This window comes from Sipha flava, unplaced genomic scaffold (genome assembly GCF_003268045.1).
Source record: "Sipha flava isolate LNK unplaced genomic scaffold, YSA_version1 208_pilon_pilon, whole genome shotgun sequence".
In the NCBI taxonomy this organism is placed as follows: Eukaryota; Metazoa; Arthropoda; class Insecta; order Hemiptera; family Aphididae; genus Sipha; species Sipha flava.
The window spans coordinates 1,366,146-1,389,507 of record NW_020272815.1 but is presented as its reverse complement, the minus strand read 5'-3'; the positions used below and the strand labels follow the sequence as shown (position 1 = coordinate 1,389,507).

Here is a 23,362-nt window from a genome sequence, read left to right as displayed (position 1 = left end):
CTGGCCCTCTTCTAGAATTTCATAAACCTTGTGCCCCCCCCCCCATTAAAAAAGTTTGCCTACCACTGGTCTAGATAGTAAAGATTTAAGAATACTAGGTAACCTATATTGGAATCAGACAGCTTGTATGAGACTAGATGGAGATACAACCGAGAATGTAAAAATGTTACGAGGTGTTAGACAAGGATGTATCCTTTTACCCTTAATTTTCAACCTATATTCTGAAAAAATATTCAATGAGGCACTAGACGGGATAGAGGAAAGCATACAACTAAATGGAACCATAATCAACAACATTAGGTATGCGGATGACACCATAATTCTAATCGACAATAGTGCTGGACTGTAAACATTAATGGACCACATGACACAGCACAGTCATCAGTTTGGATTTAAAATAAATGTACACAAAACAAAACAAATGGTTATAAGCAAGAATACTATAGCTGGAGCTCATCTGTGTGTCAATCAAACCAGAATAGAAAGAGTGGAACAATATTGCTACTTAGGCACTATGATAAATGAAAAATGGGATAACACTCAAGAAATAAAATGTTGTAGAGATAAAGCGAGGACAACATTCAATAAAATGAGCGCTTTCTTCAAAAGTCATAAATTATCTCTTAAAACAAAAATGAGACATACAAGATGTTATGTGTTCTCTGTTCTACTTCATGGCGTGGAATCTTGGACACTTAATTATGCCATTACAAAAAAGATAAAAGCATTTGAGTTATGGATGTATAAAAGAATATAACGAAAATACCGTGGACTGCCCGGATTACAAACGACGAAGTTTTTAGAAGAATGAAAAAGGACACTGAGCTAGTAAACATAATAAAGATAAGAAAGCTCCAATATTTAGGTCACATAATGAGGAATGAAAGTAAGTATACAATACTTCAAGCCATTTTGCAAGGGAAAATATATGGAAAAAGAGGCCCTGGCAAAAGAAGAAAATCATGGCTTCATAATCTAAGGGAATGGTATGGAAAGAGCTCATCAGAATTGTTTCGCGTCGCAACCGATAGAGAGAACATTGCTGGAATGGTCGCCAACATTCGAAATCGGATAGGCACTTGAAGAAGAAGAGGGGGCCATGGCCCCAACTCACAACGAATATCAAACAATAGTAGGCTCTTGGTGGATAGTAGGTTTTTTCGTTTTTTTTAACTCTTTTAGCTCGTATAAAAAGTATAAAATAGTACAAAGTCTTATGATTTTGAGTTCAGAGAGTAATGCTTTAGATGTTATTAATACCGATGATACAATTAAAGAGTTTGCTCCCCAAAAAGAAAGAAAAAAATTATTTATATAAATAACATTTTTATTTTTTGTATTAAAAAAAGCAAGAAATAAATTTATTAATTAGAATATAATTTTTTTTTGTCTCTGAAATATATTTATGTGTGGGTCATCAATATTTTGATTATGGTTATGGGCCCCTAAAATTGTTAGGCCCCGGTCCTCAAATTATCATAATCCGGGCTTGGAGATATATAATTATAAAGTAATGATGGTTTGAAAATAAATCTTATTGGAAGTGCAGTTACATATTCGTAAATACATATTCGTGTTATGTAATATGATATAAAAATTCCCTTGGTTAGTGTATATATGTTTAGCATGTTCATAATAAATCAATAACATTAACACACTAGTTTTAAATAAAAATATTTGTACATATAAAATATTTATAAATTAACAATATAAAATGAAACAATAATTATTTTCGTGCAATATTCAGTATAGATACAGGCACAAATTTAAGTATTAATAGGAGCTGTATTAATGATGTATTAATAGGAACAGGAAATTTTATTCATGATATATTTACAGAAACAGACAAAAAGTTCTATATTTTAAGCGCAAAATATTTTGTAAATTATATTAGAATTATGAAATACAAGATATATCAACGATATTTAAAATATTTATATTTTATAAATTGGTTATACGAGTATAATATTAGGAAATGTGAATAAAACTATGATTTTAGAAAGTAGTTTTCCTCGTAACATTGATATTGTAAGAAAATTTGGTTTTAAGATCAAGTGGAAAATCTTTTTTTTAAGAAGTTTGGCCAACCAGGGCACTTTTTGTTTTGCCAGGATAACATTAATGTTAATTAAACATTAACAGCAATTGCTGTAACTTATCAAAAAATATTATATTTAAATATAAAATATATCAAAAAATAATATTTATATTATATTTGGTCGGAAAAAACACAACTTTTTTGACGTGTTGTGTATGTATAAAATTATAACACCTACATATTATGTAGTACATAACATCTGATATATTATATAGACGTAAATCGTGGTGTAGTTAACGCGATCACCGCTCGTCACACAAGAGGCGCATGTGTACGTAATATCTTCGCTCCGCTTACGACATCGCAACGCGCTACCCAATTTCGAGTCAGTTACCTTCGACCATGGATTCGACTTTGAATACCGTTGTTTGCAGTGTATAAACAACATATGTTTGCTCTATTATTATTGAGGGCTAAACGACGAGACTGAAAATAAATTCTTTACGGTCCATCCGATTATTACGGCGCGATCCCGGTTTGTATAGTTTTATTTTATTTTTTTTTTTTTTTGTGTAAGGACAATCATGTTGCTTACATTAATTAGTTTAGATACTTTTAATACAAACATAATTATTTCCAATTAAAAGAAAAAAATAACGGTATTTAAGTATATTATTTTTGAATTCAATAATTTAGATAATAATATTTTTAAGGAGATCTATGATTTTTCTGTGTTTGCCAAATGGTATTAACACGCGAATTTTCAATTTTTTTTTTAATTTATATAAAATAATAATTATTATTAAATATTGATCTTAATTAATATAATATTAAAACTATATTGTTTTAAATAATTTAGCTGTATAGGTACGTATGTATACTCGTATAATTGTAAATGTGTATTACGAATATATTAGAACTAGATTTTCCTAAATAGTAAGATATGTAATTTGTAGTAATCTACGCGTATTTCAAGTTTGGTTAGTCAAAGATTGTCGCTGAATCATCTTCTTGATTTATTTACATGTTTTATACAATAAAACACATTAATAGGTAAATAATTTAGCAGTTATATTGTTTAATATAGGTATACAAAACAAATATAGGTATTTTTTTTTTTTAACACTCAAAAGCCGTTGGTTACAGCACATTAATTACAATTTACAATTTTTAAGGTATTTATATTATATTATAATAATTTTACAATTCAATTATATTTTGTTAATTAAATTAGTTGACTTTAAAAATGTTAGACTTTTTTGTTTTATCCGGGTTCGGTAGTCGTAGCGAGAGTTTTGATTATGTTAAAGTTTATTCGTTCCTGTTCGTATAGTTGGCATTCTGTTATATTATGTTTGACTATAGGTTGTGAGTCACAAGTTTCGCCGATGAAAAGTTCTTCTTTTGCCATTAGAAATCCATGAGTTAGTTTTGAGTGTCCGATTCTCAGTCGATTTATAGTGGTTTCGTCCCTTCGATTGAGATTAGGGTTTTTCCCATCTGGGAGTTGTTATCTTAACCTGGTTTAGCTTTTTATTTTGATTGTTCCAGAATTTATGTCAAATTTTTCTTGCATGTGTTTCTCAGAATGTGTAAGTTGTCGTAGAGGAATATATCTAGCGAGGTTGTGTCTGTGTTGGATACAGCAAATTTGGCATATTTGTCCGCAGTTTTGTTATTTATAATGCCAATATAACCTAGATGAATCTAGATGAGTATTATTTGTTTTTTGTTGGTTGTAGCTATATCGAGTTTATTTTGAATTATGAATTTTTTATAGATTATATAAAATTGAATAAAATAACACCTATTACTATTAGGCTACAATTACTGACCATTCTGTATACGGTTAAATTATTCTAAAATTTTAATTGTTATTAAATTGACTAACTATTAACTAAATATTAATTAACTAGTCCTAAAAAGTAACAATATAATGTTCATAAAGTAAATTAAATCTAGGAAATAATGAGCAATAGGTAGTTATGTAAAAAAATGTATTTAGCTAATTTTTAAAAATGTACGTGAAATACTTAATTTTTCCAGTTCTAATTTTTAATACAAACAATTATATATATATATTATTTATTATTAAGACACACGCATGTACAAATTTACAAATTTAACCGAATAGTAACACTATTAAGTACATTATTAATTATAGTACATTTATGTGATTAAGAAGATGAAAATTGTTTAGTTCATGAATTATTTAATATTTATTAAAAAAAAGTAAATTTAGAATTCGTAAATTAATAAGCAGAACACGGTTTTCTCATTTAATTGCGTATTTTACAGTTCTTATTATAAAAACATATGTATATATATATATATTTATATTATTTCATTTAATTTTAACATTCTGTTGTAAAATAATCGATTTTTATTAAAAATGTAACTAATATAAAAATAAATGTACAAATAAGTATATTTCAAGCTCTATGAGGTATTGTTAAAAAAAAAAAAATTAGTTTTTACATTTAATTGGCAATTTTTTTTATTAGTAAAATTTAATACAGGTAAAATACTTCGGATTCAAATTATTCAAAAAATACTCGTATAATCTTATGCTTTTTATTTTTAGGGAATTACATACTTTGGATAAAACAATACTTTTCTTTTTTATAATCACATTTTCGGGTTGTTAACCAACTATCATGTAGCATACTTTTTATACAGAAAAGTGGAACAAGAATATTTTATATAGGTTAGATTTTTTTTGAAATATTATTTTGCATATTTAAATGGATAAAGTTTTTTTAAGTCATCACTTGGGTGTTTTTTTTAAAAAAAAAAAGAAAACGTTCTGTGATGTTTTTCAAAATATTAATTAATTCAAAAATTATTATTACAAAATATATTCTAAAATATAATAATTTATGGATTTTAAAGTTTCAAAGTTTTCAAGATACTTTATCATAACAGTTTACTGTTAAGTTAAACAAAAATAATTTTAACCGAAAAAACTCATTTAAAAGGCTAATTTAAACACTCGTGGTGGATAGGGGTATAATACTTAAAATAATAAGCCTGAATTCTACATATAACGAATATACATGTTTTTATTCCCAATTTTTTTTTTATTCATTCATTTTGTGAACAAATCAAATTTTCTTGGTTATGATTCCGCAGAAAAATCGATGTTAATAGGTACGCGATACATTATATAGGCATACATATGTAGGCATGTATCCTGGACCACGACAAGACGATGACAGCGAAATAGTTCAAAGAATTTTGGCGAACAATCACCATGCCTTTCAGTGGCCCATGTACCACGAAAGAAACTTAAACCACACTAGAGAGAAAGGTAAGCATTTCATGTAAAACGTAAAAAGTGGATATCGGTTTTTCAGTCAAGTACCCTATTTTCTTAAGACAAATATGGTAGGTAGTAAAATTGTATTAAAGGTATAATATTTGTTGTAATATTTATGACAAAGAAAAAAAAAGGTATAAGACTCTCTACGCAGAAAAAAATTATTTATGGTAAATATTTAAAAATATTAAGTAATTAAATATTTAAATAGAGGATACTATAGGGCGTCTCAAAAAAAAAAAAAAAACGCAGAATTTAAATCTGCTGTAAATTAAATTTATTTCTTTTAAAAAAACATAATAAATATATCATTCTCTTGAGGAGAAGTTAAGGTTTAACAGTGAAAACCATATCGGGCATATGACCCTCACTACTAGCCCTGCAGGCGATTATTCTTTCCATACAATTTACCATTACTCGATCACATATTGTCCCATTAAGTTCGTTGAGGACAAGACTAATTTCTTGCTTAAGTTCCAAGACAATTCGAACTATGTTCTGGTAAACTCGTAACTTAGTTTATTCTTATAAGAAAAAAATCACAGGGCTTCAAGTCGCAAGATCGAGGTGAGTAGCTTTGGCCACACAACAGAGGGATTGTTTCTCTTGAAGCGTAACAAGTTGCACCGTCTTGTTGTAACTATACAAGAATACCTACTGAGCTCAGTAATTTTATTGGCCTTATTTGAACTAAATGAACATCAATAATGTTTGAGTTCACCTTGTCACACTTCAAAAAAAAAAAAAAAAGAAGAATAATCACATGTAGGATTAGTAGGAAAGATCAAATGCCCGATATTGTTTGATACTGTTAAGCCTTAATTTCTCCCGAAAAGAATGATATATTTGTTATGTTTTTTTTTTAAAAGAAATACATTTAATTTATAGCAGATTTAAATTCTGCATTGTTTTTGAAACACCTTATATTTAGTTCTTATGTCGATCATAATAGAAACATAAAACGAAAAAATTTAAAGTTGTACTCGGATAAGGCACAGTATAAGATATGAAGCATTTTCTAACATAATAAATAAAAAAAAATAGTCATATAATAATAATATATTTAATAAATGTTTAGTTCGTGAAACTAATATTTTGTTATTCCCATCAAAATTGCTCCTGTTAAATGAAATAATATTATGAATCATTATCAATTTAAATGATTTCTAAATGTCAATAATTATTAAATATGAACTACGATTAAAATAATCATAAATAAATGATATTCAAAATTGTGTTTGGCACTTATTTTATTATTTTAGTAATTTCTTAATAATTTTTACCAAATTATTGTTTATTTTGAAATACCATATTGATAATTGATTCGGAAAATTAATGTTTGATGTGTAAACGAGTTACTTTTTTTAAGTTTACTACATATGATTTCACTCTGTGCACATATTGATGTACGAATAATAATATTTCATCAAAATAAAAATTATCTATATTTCACATTAAAAATCTAAGTCTAAGAAACGGTTTCAAGATCCATTTGTAATTGAAATTTTGGAACTAGAAGATATTGACTTATGTTTATATATTGCATTAATGAAAATGAATTTAAATTTGAAGTAGTTTACAGATCGTATTCTTAAGTAGCGCTTCAGCAAAATTAGAATACTGTTAAGAGTGAAAATGTATATTTTGGGAGTAATAATCCTATAAAAAGTACAGCAATATCGAATGACATATTAAAAAAACAATTCAACTTAAGAGGTAAATTAAAGTTACTGGTTATATTTCAAAAATGTTATTATACAGAAAACAGCTCTAGAGTTCTTCATAGAACTCGTAATATTGTTTATCTGGTTATCTGAGATATGTGCATAATACATATTTAGAAGTAATAAAGCAGTTATTATAGTTTTGGACAAAAAAAACAGTAATAAAAGTAAGAATTTTGTAAGTTATAAATAAAATACCAAACCTCTTATATGGCTGAACTGTTCATTTGGTTTTTTGTCGACGATTTTCTAATAATAATTTTCGTTTTACTCATTGTTATGAAAATTATGTAATTTAGATGATTAGAAATTATTATAAAAGCTAGCTATTTTTTTTAACATAAATAATAAACACTTAGGATATGATTATTTCATAGATCAATAATTGATAATCAATTAATAATAATTGATAGATCAAAAATAATTATTATTTAAAATAAAATTATATATCTACTTATTTGCAATCAAATTACATGTTTATTTCACAATTTACATAAAAACTAATTAATGTGCGTGTCAGTAGCATAGAGTGAGTCAAGTATTTTAAGTAGTTCAAAATCTGAAAATAAAAACTTCAAGATACTGCCATAGCTATATACACACGCAACATGTGTACGAATTGTAAATAAATGGAATTTAATTAAATTTATAGTGAGATATTAGTGAGAGTTCCGTGAACAACAATAATTGTTGTTGTTGCATAATGATTGTACCATTATATTTATACAAACTTATGTAATAGAGTTTGCAATTATTATTATTATTATCAACCTATCTCCAGGGCCAGACTAGGTTAGAAATTTCTACCGGAAAAATAAAAAAACGACCCACTTAGATGTACCAAAGGTATAAAAAAAACCCTAAGAAAATGTATATTTTCATACAAAATGATTGTACATTATTTTGAGATTTTGAACACTTAATATCATTATTAAAAATTAAAAGATCGTTTATTTAATTTTAAACAGTTTCTAATGCAAGCGTATTAGAAAATGCGTCTTTATCCGTCGACACATTGAACCTAAACCAATAGAACTAAAAAAAAAAAAACTTCCCATCGAGTAAAAATGTTTTAATTCAAGCGGTTCACTGAGAAACTTCCGGTATCCCGTCTGCCCAGTCCGGCCCTGCCTATCGCACTCCTATCCAAAAATTACACAAATATTGTTACACACGTCTAATAGCAAAACGAGTCTAATTGGAACTTATGAGTGCGGTGATAGTTTTTTAATTTCTCAACAGTCTTACTAATATTCGGGAAAATTCGAATTTGAATGAAAATGTTCGGTATAGATACAAATTATTTTTTCATCGTAGGTAACTTCAAAAATAATAATCATACACTTGAAATGTTCATTAAGCGTTAGTATTATGGGGAAATAATATAATTTTCAAAATATTTTTTTTTTTTTTGTTATTAAAAGATATATTTATGTGTTCTTAGATTTATTTTCATACAAATGTTAATAACAATATTTAAATTGACTAAAAATCTTGAAAATTTAATTTAAAGTTTCACATACATTGTTCTCATTTGTACGAAAATAGATCGTAATTTCAATACAGATTTTTTTAAGCATTGGATTTTAAATTTTGGAAAAATTAAACAACATAATTAAAAACTGCTGTATTTTTTTACGTGTGCTAAGCTCTAATATTATTATTTTATTATTAAAAATGATCGTTGTAATAAATTAAATGTTTATAATCATTGTTTGGGTTTCAAAAATACAAAATCTGTAATGAAAATAATATTTTCTGATTTAATTTACATAGTATTACTTTGTCAATTGTAATTCCTAATTATATTGTTTATTAGGTAATTGATTAATTAATTAAATTATTATAGATATTATTATAATTTAGTATAATAGACATAATATTTAAATTTAGATTTTTTTTTTCTTAATAGTTTTAGAACTTACTACATTTCTATTTATTTCAACTTCAATAGAAGTTGTTTTTATTGATTAAAAAACTATTATTATAATTTGATTGAAGGAATCGAGCAACAGACTTTTAGAGATAATATAATTGGTAATGGTCAACACCACAATCAATTGTACTATCCACTTTCTTATGGAACGGTAAGCGAAAATGTTCAACAAGAACCACATCATTACATGTACCATCAAATGATAGCAAACGGTTTACTACCACCGCCAACACCAGTACCATCAATTATACCTCCTTTAATTTCATCATTACTACCTGAATCATATTCACACTTCATACATCATCCATCCACAATGATAGAATACAATTCACAGCAGCAGCAACTACCACGAGCACTAACAATAGGCAATGCAATTCAACATTGCCAACAACATATAAATTCTAATGGTAGGTAATAATAGTCATACACCACTAACCATTGTATACGTTAGAGATATTAAATATATTGTTCGTTACTCTCTTGAAAATTTAAGATTCTGAGTGGAATGACTATTCCACCATGGCACGTGTTTTATTAATTTTTTCCTGATGTCTAGACGATTTCAACTTGAAATTTTTTGTTCCGATCACTAACTGCTTTTATTACTGATAGCAAATTTTATTTTTAAAAACTGAACCAGAAAGGTAATTTATCAACAATTTCAACAATGTTCTGATTAATTGAGAGAAAATTATTAAAATTACAAAAAAAGACTGTATTTACGAGACACCTCTTTTTGACAAATTCGAATTAGTTTTCTTGTCGTAACTCAATACAAAATTATCGTAAAGATTACATTTTTATTAGATTCTAATAACACATTAAAAACCTTTTTGGTAAAATATATAAGATATTTTAAATATTCATATTTTCTTAGATTTTTTGCATAAAATATCTATAAAATAAACGAAGTGCAACAAAAATAGTACAATATTCTTATTTTCCCGCTAAAAATTACTGATTAATAATTTTGTAATTAGAATATTTCTTTTATAAGCGTTTAAATTTTAAATATCGACAACATTTGACAACAATCATGAAAATCTACAACCTTTTTATAATTAAAAACGTATTAAACTTTACATTTTTATATTTAAGGTATAAAAAACGGATTTAAAGATCTTTCGTAAGATTTTCTTGTAGTAAAAAAAAAAAATACTGGAGGATTCCAATTTTTCAATTTTTTTTATTATTATTACAATATTAAATTTTGACAAAATTTGGATTTTCAACTAAATTCGTTAAATTATCCGAATATCACACATTTTGATAAAACTATATTAAAAATTTTTTTGTCTATACATATTAACTACAAGAACATAAAATATAAACTAGATACTTACTTATATTAACATAATATGCATTATACATTGATGATAATAATTTTAACAGTTAATTATTAAATTAATTAAATCAAACTTCAAAAGTTATGTTAAACATAGGTACGATTTTTTTTCACACGATTTAGGCCAAGCAAGTTTGCATAATATAACATTAGATATATTCTTATGATTCTTGTTCCCTCAGAATCGTTTTTATAAACCAATGGTATATTGATTTCAAATGTACAAGAATCAATATCGTATCAGTCACCTGTCTCATGTACTCGTATCTTACTCGATTCATTGTTTCTATGCAAGTAATTATTTTTTTTTTTTTAAATGTAAAATATTTTACAAAAATATATATTTAGAAAATAACAATACAGCAGCTGCTGAAATGATAACAAATGATTCATCATCACGTTTTCGACGACTGCATTTGAAAGAGAATACTATTGCCGCTGATATGACGTCCACTGTAATCGTTAACAACGCTCGGTTAGGACAGCAACAGCGGCCATCAAACAAAGATGAAACGATAGCTAAAGTAAACTATCTTAACTAACACTTATTTAAAAATTGATTGAATGAGCGGGAATTTCAATAACTTTGATTTGTTATATTAAAAAATTGTTGTGTAACACCTAATTTTATGAAAAGTTATAACATAAAGAAAATACATTTTTTTTTCGTGAAAGTATTGTGACCAGCCTCATGCATTTTATCAAATAAATATTATCTTTAGTCAACTAATTTTATTTTTACAGACTATAGTGACAAAGCAGACTATGGAAGTAAACGATGATAAAGTGGTTTCTGTGTGCAAACGGACTATATTGTCGGCAATAAATAAAATCATTATAGGTGATAATTTTATTTTCATCGTAATAAATGTTATTTATTTATTTGGAAAACTCGATTTATATATTTTTTTTATCACAGATGACTATGTTTCCGCCTTGTGCAAATTGCGAAAAACCATCAGGGTATTGGACATATTGATGTTTAACGAAGAAGGTAGAGTGATCGGATCTGCAAAAGTCGAAACCGTTAAGCCATGGTTGGAAACTTTAAAAGACATGGAGCAACGCATTTCTTCGAAACACAAACATCGCCATGGCGATGATAACCGTTATGATGGTTAGTAGCTTGATAGCTTGATTGCCAATGTAAACGACTGGTCTCTTAGTTTAGGGTACGCGATAATCCTTATTCCGCACCACTAGCTACGCTTCGTCCGATACTCCAAACCACGATTCCTTGACGTGTTTCGCAAGTGACACATTTTTACACCGTCACAATGAATGTTTTAAGGAATTTTCTCTGGACGACAAAAAAAAATGTCCACGCATATGATCAAAATCGATGAAATCAACATCAACAAATTATGCAAAACCTATAAAAAAAATTAAATTTTAGAAACCAATTTTTCAAACCTTAGAAACTAATAATACCATCCAAACCCGTAATGGTATATATAATAAAGTATCGTATGGTTTTTATTGGTTTTCCATTGTAGATATTCTGATAATCAATATAATTAATATTTCAAATCGTCAAACAAAATGATAAACAAATGACAAAATCAAGCATAATAAATAACTACTAAACAAAAATTAAAAAATAATTACAAATATCTTTATTTTTATCAAAACATCGTTATTGCTCAGTAATTAAAGATATCATATTTTAGGCGACAATTATGTCGCCCAATATATTAATTAAAATATGCACTGTTTCGTCGACAAAACAAGTTTCTTTTATTTTTGTATCCTACCTTGTCACGCGTTCGCATTTTATTATTAATACCCGCGTGGGCGTGTATTATCTTATTTTGTACAATCTTTATTTTTTATGCCAATAAATACTTGTCGTGTTTACTGACACAAAAAGCGTTGGTTTTATTCTTATCATTTTAATTGTTGGGAACGAATCGCGCGACTACCATCACGTCACACACGCTTGTTCCCACAGTATTAAGAATAGTATTCATGGGCAAAATTAAATTATTTAAATTACTATTTTATAAAAACACTAAATTAATACTAGTTTTATTTTATTTTGATTATAATAGTATAATTTATGTATCGTAATAATTGTATAAACTTATAATAACAATCGTCTCTGAAATTGCACAATATTTTTAAATTCTTTACAAATTAACTTCAGAAGTTTTAACATTAACTGTTAATTCCTGTTCGACATATAATTATATGAATGATCTTGTTCATAGTTTACTTAAATTTCGGTTTTATGTGAGTCTATTTCAAAAACGCTCTTTCGCAAGAGCAACTTGTTACAGGTATGAACGAAAAGGTTTAGGGTGTACCATGAGACACTCCATAGATATGTTTTTGATAGTATTAGTGCAAATAGGATTTAGTGATATACTATTATTTAATTTAAATTTAAATATTATGATATTTAACATTTTAATATCGTGTGTTATTTTCAATTTAGGGCTCAAATTTTAATCATAGCTTTAAATAAATACGCAAAAGTGCCTATTTAATAGGTTAGAATATATATAAAATTGTACTAGGGGACCTTTATAATATCAATATTATTCGTTTTTCATTTGCGATATTATAAAAATATGCAATAATTATTTTTAGTTGATAGTTTATATATAAACTAGTATATTTCATATTTTATTTAGTAAAATACAAAATATATTTATATTTCAGGAAGTAATGTCATTAAAAAATGCAGAAAGTAAATATCACCAACAACCATGTCAAAAAAACCATTATAATATAAGTAATGGTAATAACGTTAACAGAATTAATAATTGTTACGATGGAGATATTAGTTATACCTGTAGCAGTAGTAATGAAAATTGTGGGAATATAAATCACTTTTGTTGGAAATCAAATTCGAAGCGTTATCGAACCACAGGCAAATTAATTACGAAGCATCGCGGTAGAGATCTAGGCTACCACCATTACCGATAAAACGATTTATATTCAAACTTGAAATAATAAAATATGTGTTAATAGAATTATAACTAAAAGATTCGATGTGTATGATAAACTTTAATTTATATCGTAAAAATAAGTTTGTTTTTCCATGTTTAACCTACCTATACAAGTCTTATTTAAATATTTTATTTTATTTTACTATTTGTTAAATTTACGCATTTTTGTAATAAATTTTGTAAGTTTATTTGTATTGTAAATTTAAATGATTTGATGTATTTATATATTGAATAGTATGTTGTATTTTGTCAACCCATACGTAGAATAATGACTACTTGTACTTTTACGTAGACTCAGCCTTCGGTTCTGCACACGGGCTACCTTTTTACTGTAATTTGTATAATAATATCACGCATATAGAATTATATTTCATAACAATAATTATAAAATATGTCTAGAATCAAACTTTTTTTGAGCTTTTCAGTAATTACAGGAAAAAATTATAATCAAGTTATGAAATTACGAAAATACAAATTATCATAAATTATCTATCTAGCACATAGTTCGCATAGAATATTTATAATTTCGCGACGTAAAATAAAAAATCTCCGAATTTGAATTTTGTTACGGACAAATTTTGGTTAATATTTGCTCAATAACTTTATTTTAACCAAAAATATCGACAATGGTGACAACAATTATAGATATAATAACTTAAGATAATATGTGGAGCGTGGAGTAATGTAAAATTAATTAAATTCATATTTAGATTATTTTAGGGATTAATAATATAATAATTATATTTAAGATTAATATCAATCGCGGAAATGTGGCCCAGTTAGTACTGTCTTTATTATGTGTATTTTCGTCTACTTGTAAACTGTACTGAACTATGGTTTTGTATTTTTTATAACTTATAACAAATAAAAATTGCTGTAATTAATCATTATTATTATACAAATTGTTAATATTATTGATAAACATTAAATAATAGTTAACATTGTTAACTCACAGGCGTAAGGAAGATATCGTGCACATTGCTCAACACACAATAAAGTGTATCGTAATAGCCCTACACTAGCTTTAAGTAACTCATGTGGATTAGTTCTCTAAGCTGGAGATTTGATCTGACCTATTTGATCTAACCTAACCCTACCACTGGAAAAAATATTTTGTCAAGAAACTTCAAATTAAGAAATCTCGGACACCTACTGATCACTCGGAAAAAAGACACGGAAAACGTACTGGAGAAGTTGGAGTCTTAAGATTCGGTACATGTTACACAGTTTTAGATAAGAATTAAAAATTTGGCAGCAGATCCTTTTAATACAGATTTTTCTGAAATCACTGGTTCGATAAAAACAGAAGAAAATCTATTTATTTTTTAATAAATAACCTAAAATTTTTGGCCCGCGCAGACCTCTAATAATAACGTCGTTAAATAATGTGTGAATAATTACATCGATAGTCCGACCAAGATAAAATTATTTATGTAGTATATTTACGATGATTCGAAAAATAAACGTTCATTAAATTAATACCATTTAAAATAAACAGTATTATAAAAATTTGAAAATTTAAGCTTAAATATTAATAAGATTCTCAAAAATCTATAAATATTCAATTAATACGTATTATGTTCAAAATTTAAAGAAAAAAAAATAGTTCTATTAAATCGAAAATAGATCATTTTGTGGACATACTGAAAACCAATAAATTAAGACTTAAGGAAGATAACATGCAAATGCAAATAAATCCTAGCCCTAATGATATGTGGTATACGAGAGAATGCCCTGATCGTCGGGATCACCAGTTCAGTCTTCATGTAGTTTTCATTTTAGCTCAAGTACTTTTTCCGATTCGTGTGTAAGCTTTTTGATCATTGCACCAAACCGAATGGGTCACAGAAATCTTCCTCCCAATCATTTACCTCGTCCATTTGCCATCAGTTGTACTAATAACTTGTTTCCCGTTCATTCGTCGCCGCCATCGCTGTGCATACGGTATAAGTGCAACATTGAGTTGCCTACTCACGTAAACTAAGGCGTTTGCCTAGGGCAGCAAAAATCAGGCGCAACATTTTATAAATTAATCATTAGTTGTCATTCTTCATCACTTCATTAACAATGATTGTCATTAAAATAACCTATTACAATTTATAAATAAGTGTAATATATCTATTTTTTCTTATTCTGGCCAAACTACTCTCTAAGAGTGTTTTGCCATTATTACAATATCTCACCACTATTCTCTATCTTGTGCCGTATCATACCAATTTTCGATACCTAATGGCTCGGGTCCTTTGGTCAATCCATTTCTCTCTGGGGTGTCCCTGTGGTCATTTCCCTTTTTCCTCATTTTCTTTCATTTGCAGACCTACTAGGTAATATCTTCTTCTATATTTACAATTATGTGTATACAATAAGGCTAATCTAGTTAATATAATTTTGAACATTCCTGATCTTTACCATGTTTTTAATTTATAAATTATATATTTTATAATTATTATACATACATATATATATATATATATATATATAATTGTTATCATACATTTAATACATGTTTTTTTTCAAATAAATATTTCATAATACCATAATTATATTTAATAAATATAGTCATTTAATAAAAATAAAAAAATAAAAGTAAAATATTTAAGAATGATAAGAAATATAATTTAGTAATTATAAATTCAATAATTGTCTTAATAATATAATAGTTCAATAATTTTCACTATTAACACATTTCTAGTTAATTAACGGGAACTAATATTAAGATCAAAAAATAGTAAAAAACTGAATTTACAATAATATTATTAAATACAATAACATAATATTTGATAGTAATATATATATACATAACTATAATCAATAGTTTATAATTAAATAGTATTAAATTAATTTATAATGTAATAAAAATATTATTTATTTAATTATTTATATGGCTTTAAATAAATTAACAATATAATGATTATATCAATAAAAAATAATATAAATAGTATCTATAATGAACTTATTTAATGGTAGTCAATAGATTGTTAATAATGATAATGCCTATAACATATTACTTAATATAATATAATAAAAAATATTATTTATTTAATTATTCATATGGTTTTGAATAAACTAACAATCTTACAATTATATCATTAAAAATTAATATAAATAGTATCCATAATGATCCATAATTTCTTGCTATTGCAAAATTATTTTTCCAATGAATGAAAAAAATTACCCATAGTAGTATATCATTTACAACAGCTTAAAGTCCCATTAAGTTCTTCAGTATTACGAATTTGGAATTTCCCGGCTGTATTTAATGTCGCATTGTTTTGTTGTTTTTCAGCTAAGCCACAGAGTTTAATGTATTAAAATTCATACAATTTATTTTATTTTATTTTATTCATAACATACCAATTGCTTTAAAAATTTCAGTGACGTTAACACAGGTTTTTGCTGACGTTTCCATGAATATAAGTCCATTTTCATGGGCAAATGTACGTGATTCATCAGTCTCAACACTCCTTATGGTATTTAAATCTAGCTTATTACCAGCTAGAGCTATTATAATTCCAGAATTCGCATTTATTTGGAGTTCCTTCACCCAATACTTAGCTCTTTCAAAAGTATCCTTTTAAAATAAAACTAAATTAATTACCTAATAATCTTATATAAATAAATTAATATAAAACAAATAAATTGTTACTTTATTAGTTATATCATAAACAATAATTGCTGCTTGTGCACTTCTATAATACATTGGTGCAAGGCTATTATAACGTTCTTGACCAGCTGTATCCCAAATTTCAAATTTAACAGCTCCATTGTCCAAATGTATTGTATGAGTAAAGAATGCAGCTAAAGAAAATTAATTGTTATATAAATGAATGGTTTCAAGAGATTATTCAAATTTATATAAAAACATACCACCAATAGTACTTTCTTGGTAATTGTAAAATTGTCTATTAATCAATCTTAGCAAAAGGCTAGATTTTCCAACTGATGATTCACCTAAAAGAATCAACTTAGAAGGAAATATTTTCTCTGGTGTTTGAACATTAGTTTCTTGTAGTACAATCTCGTCCATCATTATTACAACAAATAGCTGAAAAAAATAAAAATAAAAATAATGTAATTATTCAATTTAGAACAAGTATAAATATTAAATAAAAAAAAGCAATGAACCAAATATAAAACTATTTTATGTATTTCAAATAAATTATAATTTAATTAATTATATAATGTATGTTAAACGTAATTTATATTACAGGCTGCTACTAGATTTTAAATTTAAAATAGTTGAAAGAGTGACTATAAAATGAAAAAAAAAAGTGACCATTATTTTTTAACTATAATTGTTTATTGTTTTAATTTATTAAATTAGTATTTAATTTTTGATATCATTCATTAGAGCAGGTGAGAGTCCTTAGGCCAGTGATGTATTAGTAAATATATTTATAGGTATATAAATATACTATTTTAAATAAAATATATATGTAACCTAAAAATAGACGATAAGACATATTATTATTCAACTGAAATATTTATAATTTATTCTTAAATAGTATATACAACAAACAAAAACATATTTTATATTTATAAATTAAGCTTATTCTAAGTAACAGTCTTTTTTAAATCGTTGCATCACGTATAAATAGGAATAAATAGTAATTCAAATATAAGCATAACAAAATGAATACAAAAAAAATATTTAATTTTAACATATTAAAATTATTAAAACAAAACAAAATAAACATTTTCAGGTAATTTACTAAAATAATTAAAAAAAATAAAATAATTATATAACAATATTTATTTTTGTTCCAACAATGTTGTAAGTAGCTTGTGTTTAAAATGATCTACCTCTCTCTGAAGACTATTAATTTCCTTTAATTTTTCTTCTTCAGTTTTTTTTTAGGGATAAAATTCCTTCTAGAAAAGACTGAGCTATTTTTATCCCTTTTAAATCTCCATTTTGAATACTTTTTTTTCATTCGCTCTAAAGCCTCTTCATTCAATTTGTCATTTTCATCCTTTTTTTCTCTATATGCTTTTTTTATGTAAATTTAAATTCTCTTCCATTTTTTCCAAGTTTATTTTTTCTTATTGTTGAATTGTATTTCCTTTTTCAGCCTCAACTTATTTTCATCTTCATCTTTTCCATTTTTTTTAGTTTCTTTTTCAAGTTTTTTTTTTCTTCTAAATAATTTTTATGAGAAAAGTTTGTTGTCTTAGCCAGTGATAAAAGTTCTTTTGTTAAAAGCACTAATTCTAGTTTATTAAAATAAAATTTTAAGGAATCTTTAATGTATAGTCGAGCTTTTAACATTCTTAATGATATGCAAGTTTTGTATTTAGTTAGAACTTTACCAGAGTTGGAAAAACCACGTTCGACATCAGCATTTCCATGTGTTAAAGAAAGTGATGCTTTTATAATTTTAGCAATGATAGGATAGTTTAAATTTTTTGAATTATCTTCAATATATATATTTCAATAATGATCAATTTTAGATGTTTCAACTATATTTTCCATGAGCTCTAACTGAAGTAATTTCCATTCATCTAAAAGGTAATCAATTGGCACATCAAATGGAAGTGCTCGAGCAATTTTTATTGTCTAAACAACTTCGTTCTTTTTTTTGCTCAGCTGGTTGTAGATATTGCATATGTTTTAATAATGAATTATTAAGAGGTTCAGATTTTATTAAATTAATTAGGAATACTACTAAGAATTGTTATGCTACTTATCACAAATAAAAGCTTCATTTTATAGGATGGAGAGCTCAATATAGAACGAATTTTTTGAAATGATGATGTCTTAGTCTGGGATGGATGTTTCATTGGAACAAATTTTAAGAAATATTCTTTCACAGCTGCAGATTGTTCATATAACCTACTACAAGAATTCTTTAGTGTTAACTATCTAGACGGTATATGTTTTATAAACTTTTCCTCAGGAACATTTAATTTAACTTGAATTTACATAATCTTCCACTCTACTTGAAAATTTATCAAAATAGTGAAAAATAAATACACAGAGATTAGATGACTTTTCTCCAAACTTTTCTAATCCCTTTAGGAATGCATTATGTGCTGTATGTATATTACAACTACCTATATCCAACAAATTATACTTGGTAGCACTTAAAAATTCTTTATTTATTATTCGTTTGACTGTTTTGTTAACATTAGGGCCATCACTGTCAATCGTTAACATATTTATCAAAGGTATATTAGCATTAGTAAATGCTTTAAAAATATGTTCAGACAATATTTCTCCTGTTGAACGTCCTTAAAAATATGTTTCTAAATGTTTAACTGTAATTTATTTTTATTTTTCAGACCAATGTCTTGTATAAATTTAAAGTTCTTTTTCGTTTTTAGCATTTGTAGTTTCATCAAAAAGAATAGAATAAAGAGACTTATAAGCATCTTTTACCATGATGTCCTTGAAATATGGCCCTAAAGCTTCAGTAGTCAAGTAACTTAATTTAGTGCGTGACAAAGAGAATGACTTTGGAAAATTTTGTCGAAACATAGACTGAAATATTTCTGAATTTCTATCTGCTGAATACGTAGAGTAATTATGAATTACAGATTTTATTGTTCAAAGTAATTCAGATTTTGTTGTTGAATCAAACACCCTGTACATTAATATATTATTTTCTATGTTACTTGTGGTTGATCCAGTGTTGGTTTCGACATTAGATGTCAATCGCAGTTGAAATGGTGACATTTTAGTGTTCCTTTTTTTTTTCATGTTTTCCGAATTTCACATGTTGCATGACTGCTTGATATCCTTTATTGGCATTGAAAGTGTTCTCACATGGAATACAATAACCACAATCATCTTCTTTCTTTTTACACCACTCAGATATGCATCCCAATGAATCAACTTTTTGAAGTCACGTATGTTGAAATTTACACTTTCCCATTATTAAGTATAATACAATAAATATCAGTGATATTTGATAACAATATACCACTGTTGTCAGGATAACAATTATTTTGTGATTACTGGTTAAATATCATATCATTAATTTATCTTCTATTATTTCTGACTATTATTGATTGGCAACATGATTTAAGATACTATATCATTAATCGTGATTGACAATAATACATTTATAAAATACCTTAGTTTAAAATAAGCGATATAAAAAATAAAAATTATCATACATAATATATTTATACAACACGGATTTTAGGGAAACTATCAATGAATTTTTTTAAAAGTGACTTAAAATGACTTTCATTGAAAAAATGAGACTTTTAGAGACTTAGAAAAAAGAATTGACTTTTAGTTGAAAAAGTGACCAAGTGGCAGCCCTGATATTAGTATCAGAAACAGCTCAATATTTATTTTTTTTAATCAAGAAAAGTAAAAGAGATTTTTGAAAAAAATAGCATAATTAGTAAAACATAATTTTACATTGAGACCTTATTAAAACTAATATTAAATAAAACACAAAACCGTTTTAGAAGGACATTTTCTGTAATCCTACTAAACAATTGAAGTTTACAAACAAAAGAATATGTGAAATTATGATAACTTTCTCTCATCACTATAATCATAGAAGAATAATTAGAAAATAATAATAGTTTAAACATAACATGTTTCTTAGTATAAATAAGTTTTGAAAAATTGTTGGTTAATTTTGAATCTACATTAAATTTCAATGAAGGAAGAAAAAATGTTAAAAAATAATTTATTTGCAAGTTATACTCAAAATTAAAAATTATAATTTTAAGCTATAGATGTCATTTATATTTCTATCTATTTAAATCATAATCAAAATAACTATATATATACATATATAATATAAAGATGAAATTTATCAAAATTTGTTGTATTTATTGCTGAAATAGCCTTTACACTGGTAACTATTGTCATCCACAATAGATGATGGGCAAATTTTAATAATGTTTGACTTCTTGTATATCTGGGAAATAAGCACCTATAAGAAAGATATGAAGTTGTAGTCAAATAAATTTACAAAAATGAAAATATGAGAAATATTTTTTATGATAAATTTACTTCATTGGCTTTTAAATAAAAAAAAAACATGGGAGATAATTATTTTCATTCAACTGATGGAATAATAAAATTAATTTTCAAGTGTAGTAAAATAACAGCGAACTGATTATAAATAATTATATCTATAAGATATAATAAGAATGGGTACTATAAATGTGTCTTTTCATTAAATGCAGATGAAGCTAAAATGATTTAATATTTAATAATGAAGAATTATTTGGAATCGTTAATGATGTTCATATCATAATATAAATCAGTCAACAAGAACAAACTAAAATGATGATTGAGTTACAAAACGAATACAGAAATATAACAAATGAACAGTGGTCATTTTATTTTTAAGCTTGTGCATTTGTTATTGACAAATATGAATAATTTATGTATCATGCATAATTTCTAGACATTATGAATGCCAGCTGGTTTTAGGCAATATGAATAAAAATTATTTTAACATAAAATTCCTAGGCATTATATAATATATAAACTACCATAATTCTTTAAGGTAAATTAAGAAAATCAAATACTTTTAATATTTACATTAATTTAATATATTATTTTTATTTTTAATCTATTGCAGTAGCTTAGTATTATTATTGAATGTTATGAACTGATTATAAAACAGTTGTTATATTACTATTGCTGATCACTTATTGCAACATGTAATTTGTAAGTGACAATTGAATGACAAAACATATTATTTTTAACACAAATTACATATATATATTTATATTACTTTGGTACTTAACCTTACAAAAGCATTAACGAAACTTACTTAAGTCTTACTTTCGTTAATTGTCCAGTACATGATTAATCATATTTGTATTTTTTTAAATTACATTTTGATTAAACAAAAGTATTTTAACCTTTTTATTTTCTACAACTCTATTTTGAAAAATGAAAGTCTACATGAACAAATATGTTTACAAGTCCACACTTAAATGCTAATAAATGGAGAATCTTGTTATTCATAATCAGTGCTCGACTTAGCAAAATTAAAGAAGAGAGACTCTGTTTACTTATAAAAAAATAGCGTTCTCAAGACTTGTGAAACATTATAATTATAATGTAATAATAGTAGGGGGACGCAAAAATTTCTGAAAATTAGTTAGGGTACTCCATCCTCTTGAAGTCAAGCACTGTTCATAATATTCATAATACCAATAAGTTGTTAGGTATTTATCAAGTATATTTTTTAATCAATAAATATACTGGTCCGTTTTAGGGATTATATATGCTTAGGAAATGTAAGAATTATGTACCTACATTACCTAGTGATTTTAGGCATTACACTTAACAACAGATTATCCATATTGTTTATAATATATTCAATACTAGACTAAAAAAGTTATTATGATTAAATTGTTAGTCATGAGTTGAATTAGTAGATAAAGGTATATTTAGTAGACATACAAACCTACGAAGATGGTAAACTTACATTAAATTAAAATTATGGAATAGTACCTGAAGGAAAGTAGGAGTTCTTACAGCCCAGGACTTTATTTTCTAATCATACAAGCCGAAGACATCTGTTGAACTCATGCTAACCGCTGGGTATTAGAATGCTTTAACTGAGCTCGAAAAAGTCCAATTCTGTACGCCAAAACAATGCAGCTACGGATCGAAGTGTTCACGGAAGTTAAGGAAATAAAAAAAAAAAAAATAAGACAAGATCGAAAACGAGCGAGTGACGAGAATGAGATTATTACGGTCGTAGAGCGTGGTACCCAGTCGAGATTAACGCTTGTGCGTTGATACCAACCTTAAAGAATATATTGCTCGAGCGACAATATTACGAAAAAACTGGTTTTCTCGATCGTTTCACACATAACCGGGTGTCTAGTACTGATATGTGGCAAATATCGTCCATTTACGTTATGATATCACATTTCGTAACACGACGATAACATAGATAACATCAAATGACAGTACCTACTCGGGATATCAAAAATGTGTTATTCCACCAGAGGAGACTTTGAAATTGCGTCACCCTTTAAAGAAAAACAGTTATTTGCAAATAATAACTGTTTCAAAATTAAAGTATTACATATCATACAGATTTATCTTTGTT

At 26.2% G+C, this 23,362-nt stretch overlaps 2 protein-coding genes across 4 annotated transcripts; one reads left to right on the top strand and one right to left on the bottom strand.

The window, feature by feature from the left end:
- Window positions 1–2,429: 2,429 nt before the first annotated feature.
- On the top strand, window positions 2,430–14,089 carry LOC112682718. Of its 2 annotated transcripts, none has more exons than XM_025553405.1 (7): window positions 2,430–2,573; window positions 5,209–5,348; window positions 9,083–9,424; window positions 10,711–10,886; window positions 11,107–11,203; window positions 11,282–11,479; window positions 13,027–14,089. In XM_025553405.1, the coding sequence occupies exons 2-7, from the start codon at window positions 5,225–5,227 to the stop codon at window positions 13,056–13,058; spliced, it is 969 nt and encodes a 322-aa protein (XP_025409190.1). In that variant the 5' UTR covers window positions 2,430–2,573; window positions 5,209–5,224; the 3' UTR covers window positions 13,059–14,089. The 2 variants fall into 2 exon arrangements, with proteins under 2 accessions (XP_025409190.1, XP_025409189.1); XM_025553404.1 differs by having other exon boundaries at window positions 5,171–5,348.
- Window positions 14,090–16,446: 2,357 nt separating this feature from the next.
- LOC112682680 (ras-related protein Rab-5C-like) lies at window positions 16,447–22,980 on the bottom strand. Of its 2 annotated transcripts, none has more exons than XM_025553360.1 (5): window positions 22,756–22,980; window positions 17,184–17,361; window positions 16,963–17,114; window positions 16,671–16,887; window positions 16,447–16,602 (listed from the first exon to the last, which is right to left on the bottom strand). In XM_025553360.1, the coding sequence occupies exons 2-5, from the start codon at window positions 17,344–17,346 to the stop codon at window positions 16,505–16,507; spliced, it is 630 nt and encodes a 209-aa protein (XP_025409145.1). In that variant the 5' UTR covers window positions 17,347–17,361; window positions 22,756–22,980; the 3' UTR covers window positions 16,447–16,504. The 2 variants fall into 2 exon arrangements, with proteins under 2 accessions (XP_025409145.1, XP_025409144.1); XM_025553359.1 differs by lacking the exon at window positions 22,756–22,980 and adding an exon at window positions 19,932–20,164.
- Window positions 22,981–23,362: the final 382 nt, after the last annotated feature.